Source organism: Elephantulus edwardii, unplaced genomic scaffold (assembly GCF_000299155.1).
Source record: "Elephantulus edwardii isolate Elephantulus edwardi_28Jun2011 unplaced genomic scaffold, EleEdw1.0 scaffold00042, whole genome shotgun sequence".
NCBI lineage: Eukaryota > Metazoa > Chordata > Mammalia > Macroscelidea > Macroscelididae > Elephantulus > Elephantulus edwardii.
Genome location: NW_006399792.1, coordinates 7,927,300 through 7,936,932, shown reverse-complemented (window position 1 = coordinate 7,936,932; position 9,633 = coordinate 7,927,300). Strand labels below are relative to the sequence as shown.

Genomic DNA, 9,633 nt, shown 5'->3' with positions numbered 1-9,633 from the left:
AAGCAGTTAATCCCATGAGGGAAATGCCCATCTTCCTCCTGTGGAGCAGCTAGTGGCCTTGAACCATGTGCCTTTCAGATTGCAGTGCAGCTTCTTGCCACAAGGCCACCAAGCTCCCTACCAAAAAACAAAAACATACACACACACACACACACACACACACACACACATACATACATACATGTATATGAAAAGAAACACACGGGGAAATGCTACCAGAAAACTCCAAAATAACAGGATTTTGCAGTGGAGTCTTAAATTGTTACCTAAAAATGAACAGCAGTTTTCTACCACTTTTTAGTCCTTTCATTGCCCTCTTCTCTCCCCTTCTTATTCACCATTTACAATTTAGAACACAATCCTGAGTAATACTTAACTCTCCATTTGTTATTCAGATGAAGAGATGACCTTGAATTGGAATGATTTTATTTTAGGCAATTTCAAAGAAATCAGCATTTCTACTAAAATATAGCCAATCAATAAATGCATTTTACTCTTTTACAATCCTGATATTTTTGCTGAAAAAATTAAGTAGTTACTTCATATTAAACTAATACTCAAGGTCACAAAAATATTAGGGAATATAATAATTTTCTACTGCTGTTTCCTCTTTTAATAAAAATCACTCTTAATGATTCTTAGTCTAAAATGATACTTTTGAGATGTTCAAGAACTGATAATTCACTCTTCAGATTACGAGTGTACCTTGACATTGCACTTTTCCCTACCTAGTTCACTCACAAAACCTTACTGCTGTGGAGTTGGGACCAACTTAACGCTGATCCTCCAGCAGGATTTCAGAGGCTGTGAATCACACAGGAGACTCATCATCTTTCTCCTGTGGAGCAACTAGTGGATTAAAACTGCCAGAGAAGTGCCTCCAGATTAGCAGCACAGCTTCCTACGAACTACGCTAGTAATACTAGTGGTGTTGGTTGAGAGCAAAATGATTACTTGATCCCTTATCTACCCTCAGGTTCTTTTTCTACCTCTCCCTTGGAAAACTTTCTGACATGGTATTTAAACCAAGTAGATCTGCTTTGGCCTCAGCCTCTGGCCTCCTCAGATTCTCAAAACTGAATTATTCATTAATAATCCAACCTCCAAGTTTACCCAAGTCTTCAAAACATGTCACAACAGACTGACTGGGCTCAGAGGCAGATGGAAGGTCTCCATGCAGAAGTGATATTTAAACTAAGATTTGCAAGCTGAGAAATTAACTAGTCAAAGAAGTGAGATGAGATTGAAACTGGAGATGGAGCAGGCGGAAATAGAGATTTCTGAATTTACAGATCCACAGTTTTGTTTGTCTATCTTTATACTAATATGGTCTTGATCACTAGAGCTTTGTTATAACCCCTGAAACGAAGGAGTCTAAACTGTTCAACTTCACTAAGCTTTTTTATCTTTTTACTGTAACTTTCTGAAATGACTTCTCCTTTCCTTATGCTGAATCTCAATCCTGAATCTCCTTCAATCTCTAGCACAAATCTTTCTTCCTCTTACCCTTCTAAATTGCCAGAGGAGATGATTATATCATTTATCTGAATATTATTCAATATTCGTGACATCCCTTTTTTGATCAGTTACTTTTTGTATTTTCACTTAAATTGATCATGTAAAGAAAGTGTTGGGTTTTTTTTTAGTTTGTTTTTTTTAGAGCCTCTTTTGACATCCATTTTGAGATTTTCTTTCCCCTCTGTTTTTGTAATGATCTTTTTCTTTCTTCATTTTGTGCCAATGGAGCAGGGGAGCATTGCATGGTTAGGAATTGGGACAGAAGTACGCCAGGGTTATATCCTCTCTCCATATCTATTCAATTTGAATGCTGAGCACACTATCCAAGGAGCTGGCTTCTATGAGGAGTGTGGCATCAGGACTGGAGAGTCTTTTTAATAACCTGCTTTATGCAGATGATACAACCTTGCCTGATGAAAATGAGGAGGATTTGAAACACTTGTTACAGAAGATCAAGGAATTGCATCTCAATTTCAGGAAGACAAAGATTCTTACCACAGGACCAATAAGCAGCATCATGATGGATGGAGTGGAGACTGAAAGTGTGAATAGCTTTTTCTTGCTTGGATCCACAATCAACACTCTTGGTATGAGCAGTCAGGAAATAAGGAGACACATTGCATTGGGAAAATCTGCAGTTAAGGACCTCTCCAAATTATTGAAATTATGTCAGTTTGAGGACTAAGGTGCGTCTGATTCCGGCTATGTTGTTGTTGTTGTTATGTGCCGTAGAGTCATTTGCAACTCATAGCGACCCTATGTACAACAGCCCTAAACCCTGCTCTATCCTGTGCCAATCTCATTGCCTCTGACAAACCCATCCTGATTACCCCAGTCACTGAATCAATCCACCTCATAGAGGGTCTTCCCCTCCTGCGCTGTCCCTTCACTTTGCCCAGCATGATGTCCCTCTCCAAAGACCTGTCTCTCCTTACAACATGTCCAAAGTATGTCAGGCGAAGCCCCAGAATCCTTGCCTCCAAGGAGCAGCCTGGTCTAACCCTCTCTAGGATGAATCTATTTATTTTCTTGGCAGTCCATGGTACATTCAATACTCTTCTCCAGCACCACAGCTCAAAGGTGTCAATTCTCCTTCTATCCTCCCTAGTCATTGTCCAACTCTCTGATGCATAATAAGTGATTGCAAAAACCATGGCCTGTATCAGGTGCACCTTAGTCTCCAGAGAGACACTGTTGCTCTTGAGTACTTGAGAGAGGTCCCTAACCGCAGCCTTTCCCATCGCAATACGTTTTTTGATTTCCTGGCTACTGGTGCCAAGAGTGTTGACCGTGGAGCCGAGCAAACTGAAGCTTTGAACAATCTCAATCTCTTCACCACCCATTCTGATGCTACCGATTGGTCCAGGGGTGAGAATTTTTGTCTTCTGGACATTGAGCCTCAGTCCATATTGAAGGCTGCAGTCCTTGACCCTCTGCAGTAAGTGCATGAGGTCCTCCTCAGTTTCAGCAAGCAGGGTTGTGTCATCTGCATAACGCAGATTGTTGATAGATCACCCACCAATCCTAACGCCATGCTTCTCCTCATAGAGCCCAGCCTCTCGAATAATCTGCTCTGCATACAGGTTGAAAAGGTATGGAGACAGGAGCATCTGGAGGATTCAAACCGTGTGCCTCTGGGATTGTAGTTGCAACTCCTTACCACTAGGCCACCAGAGCTCCCCAAGGATCTGATTCCGGCTATAGTCTTTCCAATTATTTGCTATGCATCTGAGGGCTGGACAATGAATAAGGATGACAGAAAAGAAATGATGTCTTTGAGCTGTGGTGTTGAAGAAGAGCACTGAACATTCTATGAATGGCCAAGAGGACAGATATGTCTTGGAAAGGGAGCAGCAGAGTGCTCTTTGGAGGCAAGAATGATGAGGTTTCACCTCACATACTTGGGCATGTTGCTAGGAGGGGCTATTTCTTGGAGAGGGACATGATATTGGGAAGGAAGGGGAAGGGATTAGCAAAGAAGAGGAAGACCCTCAACCAGGTAGATTGACACAGAGACTGCTGCAATGAGCTCTTGTGTGTCAGAAAGTGTGAGGAAGGGACAGAATACAAAAGGGTTCAGGTCTTTTGTTCACAGGGTTGTTATGAGTCATACTTAACTCGATGGCACCTAACAACAACAACAAACGTATAGAGGAGGCTCTGGTGGTGTAGTCTGTTGGGAGCTCCACTATAATCTAAAGGCTACACTTCTCTGCTGTTCAAATCTACCAGCAGCTCCAAAGGAGAAGCGGGGCAATCTCCTTCCATGCCGTGGCAACATAAGGGAGGATCAGCTATAAATCAGTTTCTACCTAATGATAATGAGTTTTTAATGAGAACCCTAAAAAAGGGAGCTAATTTCTCTTCTTAGGAAAGACAATGTTTTCCCAGTATGCTTTCTTGCCTGATAAATGTTTTACTGATCCCACAACTGTTTATAATATTCTAGGATAGTTACAGAGCTCTGGTGGCCTAGAGGTAAGAAGATGCACTGGCATTCCAAGGCATATAGTTTGAATCCACCAGCTGCTCTGCAGAAGAAGGTAGGACAATCTCTTGCCAGCTGCTTCATGGGAGAAGGTTAGGCAATTTCTTCCTGGGCAATTTACAGCTTCTGGAAACCTGCTAGATTGTCATCTATGAGTTGGTTCCAATTCAACAGCACACAACAACAAGGACAGTTATAAGGCTACAAGTGGACTTTACTCTTAATAAGAGCTATATTATTAATACTTCTAGCCTTAAGCTTAAAAGATTATAATGTTCAAAATTATTTGTTATACATTTGCTTAAATTTTTCCCTCTTTTAACAACTGGGATCTAGAGGGAAGAGAAAAGACCAGAGAATGGCCAAAATTATTGGGGCAGCTATTGCTGCCAGTTTAGGGCCTGTGTCAGGAAAAGGAAGTCTTACTCATATACAGTGCCACCCAAAGGTAATAAAGGAGGTCAGAATTGCTTCCACTGTGGAAAGCTGGGCCAATTCAGTAGACAGTGTCACAGACGAGAGCCACAGATAGGCAAGGGAGTAGAGAGGAAGCTCCCACTCACTTGCTTTAAGTGTGGCTCTGAAGGACATTTGGCCAAGGTGGCCCAGATCAGGTCCTCGTGGCAGACAGGACTGACAGGCCCCAGCTCCCAGCTGGAAACAGAGGAGGATGCTTCAACGATTTAGATCCTCCCAGAAGAGCCGTGGATGAGCATTAACATTACTGGTAAGAATATTCATTTTCTCCTGGACACAGAGCCTACTAATTGGTCCTAAAAGCCTTCTGAGGTCCCAACTCTTCTCACTATCTCTTAGTTGTTGGAATGGACGGAAAACCTCAAAAGCAGTTCCTTACTTCACCTCTACCTTGCATGTGAACTTCCAAGTTGTAAAACAGCCCAGTGGTAGATGGAATTTGCTCCAGGACTTAAGAACCATAAATGACATAGCTGAGCCTCTACATCTTGTGGTTCCTAACCTGTAAACTATAATAGACAAAGTGCTAGTCTATAGGCTTTTTATTGTAAGAACCACCTTTCCTCTGTAACTTGATTTGTGCCACTACTAGAACCTCTACTCGGAATATTATTGCTTGTTAATTTTTGACTCATGTACTTTTAACTTGTTAGTTAAATTTGTGTCTTCTAGGTTGCAACACCTCCATGATACATCTTCAAGGATATGAACATGTACGGCTAAGCACAACTGATAACAGTGCATCTAAATTCCAAAATCAATCTCCATAATAGTCTATGTGTTTCCTACTGCCAAAGGGGCCCTTTAGAGTAGTGAGAGAAGTTCTTCACCCTGAAACCACAGCGTCCCTTTTCAGCAGGAAGTAGCTAAGAGAATACACCATCCATCCCCTTTTCCTTATGAATCAGGGTGAAGTCTCTCTCAGGGAGGAGTGATAGGGAATGGCAAAGGACACTCTGACAAAGGAAATTAATCAGAACTGGCTTTGACAAGCACTGTGGCAATTGGACAATTAAAACAGACATTCGGGGTGGGGGGAAGAAGAACGAACTGGGGAGGAGGGTAGAGAAAACAGTGCAACAATGAATGAATGAGAACCCAAAATCTCTGTAAATGTTCATTAAAACTAATAAAATTTAATAATAATTTTTTAAAAAGAGCTATATTAGTTCTTGTCAGGACCCATATCTTTAGAGTTCCTTGTATCTCCCATAAAGTCCTCCAAAGTCCCTAACATATAACAAATGCCCAATTTGTTGGCTTTTCATATTCCTTAAAACTCAAGGGATTAAACATACACATAATAATTCACATTTAGATTTATCATGTCACAGAAGTGCCTCTCAACATCGGAAGTTTATATTTCTTTCATATACTCTAGTTTATACTACTATTATTTCAGATGATAATAAGAGTAAGAAATATTTTCAAAAGTACCTTCAAACCAATCAAAGAGAGAAATAAAGTTTGAATTCCTTTGGTAATTTCCTGAAGAAGGTGGCTATAACAGTTTTCCAATGGGCTGTTTATTAACTCCAATACCTATAAAAAAATTAAAGCAATATTATATATTATGAAAAATAAATGTTACTCCCTTGAGAATACTACTGTCCTTTATGGACTGTTTTGGGCCATTCCCTAAAATCCCCACTGCTGTTGAGCCTGTTGAGCTGATTCCAACACACAGTAGTAATCTTATAGGACTTATAGGACTGAGCAGAAATTGCTCCAGTTGTTTCTGAGGCTGGAAATTTTAAAAGGAAGAACATAATTCAGAGTAAGCCAGTCACAAAAGCATGTTGTATAATCCCACTTATATGGAATATTTAGGATAGGAGGATAGATAGTATATGTGTAGATATCAAAGTTTATTAATGGTAATCTTGAGTAAGCTGGAGGGAAGGAGAAGGAAGAGATGAAACTTAAGAGATGTAACTGCCATAAAGGATGATGGAAAAATTGGGGAACTGTTAATATGATGGTTGAATAACATGGTTGGTAAAGAGTAATAATTTTTAGTAATTAATTACTAGTAATTTGGAAGCAGGAGTGGCATCCACTTCCTAAACAAGATGCCTCTGGAAACTCCATGAACTTTGATAAATGACCATAGTTATAGAAAGGCTTCAGGCCTTTTGTTCATATGGTTGCTATGAGTAGTGCTTGACTCGACACCAATCAACAATTTATTTATAGCAATTAATCTACATGTGCCACTGATGTGTGGGATGCAGAGGTGAAAAATGTTTTGTTAACCAATGTATTTACCACAATTAAAAAAAAAGAGAGAGAGAGAGAGACAGAGACCATAAGATGCACAGGAGAGGGCAACAGGTACCAATAAGCAGGTGGCTTTTTGCTGGGATACTGCTGCCCTCTATGGACTGTTTTGGGTCATTCCCTAAAATCCCCACTGCTATTGAGCTGATTCCAACATGCCGTAGGAACTTTATAGGACTTACAGGATTGAGCAAAATTGCCCCACTTGTTTCTGAGGCTGTAAATGTTACAAGGAATAGATGACTTCATCTTGTTCTGAGGGAATGGCTTTTGGGTTTGACCAACAAAAATGTTGGTCAGCAATTCCATGCTTAACCTGCTGCACCACTGGGGCTCTTTTGGCCACAGGGTGGTACATCATTTACTTGTTCAGGCAATATTTCTCTCTTTGATTAAAACAGAAAACAGTAACAGAAAAATCTGATCATTCTTCTAGCAAAGTATTTCCAATTATCACTATTTTACAAGTATCCTTTCTTCATTAGACTAGCTTCCAAATTCACTGCCGTCCCTAGTTGGTTTTCAGTCATAATGCACCCCTATGTCCACAACCATTGGGTTTCTAAGGCAATAAAACACAAGGGAGGAGACTGTCCATCTGTCTTTGTTGGGGCAATTGACTGGTGGATGTACACTGCCAGAGACACGCAGCTATGGGGTTAGCAGCACAACAGAGACTAAGCCACCGAGGCTTTGTTAGAAAAGTTCTAGTAATAATGAAATATTCCAACAATCAGGTTGGTTCATAAATAAAGTAAATGGGGTTCTATATAAAAATGATGTTCTTGGTATAAATTTTGTGGACACGGGTAGAGGGAAGACAAGAAAGAATAACAGCTTTGCTCAGAAAAACAGAAAAACATTTTTTTCCCAATTGTGTAAATAAAATATTAAAGTATTCAAACTTCCTAATACTTAACTACACAGGAAGAGGGCACATCAATTAATGGAACTTTAATTAATAATTAATTTAAAAAGACCATCTCATAAAAGGACAAACCAAAGACTAAGAACAAGAAACCAATGAACCAAGCAGATTAACCTGTGGCTTGTCTTTTTCTTGCAGTATAAGGATACTTTCCCCAACAGTGTCTATTCCAGCACGGCCAGCCCTGCCAATCATCTGTTTATACTGATTCTTCTTTAAGAATTCCTTGGCAACATAGGGGGCTCTTACAATAACTCTGAAATAAAAGTGATATTCCATCAATAACAATAAGCATAGATTTTAAAATTTTTACTTACATGATGTATTTTTGATACGACATTTAATGGTTTAGTAACTCAAAATACTATTCACCAAGAATCTACAATGGCCTAGGTCCTTTCTTTACACACATTATCTCTAATTTTTTACAAACCTTTTGTCAGTATTATCCTTTATTAAAAATTGTATTTATCTTTAAAATACAAAGGGGCTAACTAATGCGTTGTTGTTGTTACATGCCATCCAGTCAGTCACCTGTGACATAGCAACCGTCTGTGCAATAGCTCTGAACCCTGCCCTATACTGAGCAGTCTCTGACACACCTACTTCAATTACCTCAGGTACTGTGTCATTCCATCTCACCCAGGGTCTTCCTCTCCTTTACTGTACCCTCCACCCTTCCAAGAATGGTAACATTCTCCAAAGACTGGTTCCTCCTAGCAACACGTCCAAAGTATGTCAAACAAAGCTTTAAAATCCTTGCCATCAAGGGGAAACTTGGTTTCATTCATGTTCAGACAGACATGTTTGTGCTCTTGGTGGTCCAGAGTATGTTCAATATTCTTCTCCAGCACCACAACTCAAAGACATCAATTCTTCTGTCATCCTTAGTCATTGTCCAGCCCTCTGACGCATAAGAATTAATTGTGAAGACCATGGACTAGATCGGGCACACTTTAATCCCTAGACTGACATCATTACTCTTTAGGACTTTGGAGAGACCACTGACAGTAGACTTCCCCAGTGCAATTCATCATTTGATTTCCTGACTGCTGGTGCCAAGAGTGTTGATTGTGGAGTTCAGCAAACTGTTACTGTGAACAACTTCAATCTCTTCTCTACCATGGGGTGATGCCAATTGGCCCAGTGGTCAGAATCTTTATCTTCTTGATGTTGAGCTTCAGTATACATTGAAGACTACAATCCTTGAACTGCAGCAAGTGCTTCAGGTCCTCCTCAATTTCACCAAGCAAGGTTGTGTCATTTGCATATCACAGACTGTTAATGTGTCTTCCTCCAATCCTAATGTCACATTCCTCCTTATAAAGCCCTGCCTTGCAAATGCTCTGTTCTGCAGATACAGACTGAAAAGGTATGGAGACAGGATGCATCCCTGTTGTTCTCCCTTCCTGATTTTGAACCATGCAGTGTTTTCTTGAAAAATTTCAAAAGACAAATTGAATAACAAATGATCATACTCTGAACAGAATACTCTGAATTGAGATGAAACTACTCTGAATTGAACAAACAACATAAAGTTAAGGGGAAAGCTGACAAGCTTCTGAAGAGGGGGAGGTGGGGGAAAGCCAGCAAACTTAACACAAATACAAAAATCAATAATCTGGGCTCATGGAAGGTTTAAAGCAGTATGCATAACAACTTTTATTAAAAAAATATGAAAACAGATCTCTTTTCCTGGCAAATCATACAAATGTAGGTAAAAATAAAAACAACTTTGCTTTGCAAAAACAAGAACAAAAAAATCTCTTCTACTTTGGAGCTTTAAAAATATTTACTAAGAATAGTAAAATGTAAAATGAATCCCAGATAGGATACAAGAGGAAGTGGTAAGCAACACAAGTAAATTGACAAGTGTTGTGAGTTACTGTTGAATCAATTCTGAATCATGATAATCCCATGCATAGAAATGTTTCACTGGGGG

The 9,633-nt window shown here is 39.8% G+C and overlaps 1 protein-coding gene across 1 annotated transcript in view; it reads right to left on the bottom strand.

Moving 5' to 3' along the window:
- Positions 1-9,633, bottom strand: part of HELQ (helicase, POLQ-like) — a 66,305-nt gene that overhangs the window by 34,388 nt on the left and 22,284 nt on the right. The window contains 2 exon segments of the mRNA XM_006885260.1: positions 5,921-6,025; positions 7,806-7,947. Of these exon segments, the coding sequence (XP_006885322.1) occupies positions 5,921-6,025; positions 7,806-7,947 (247 nt within the window).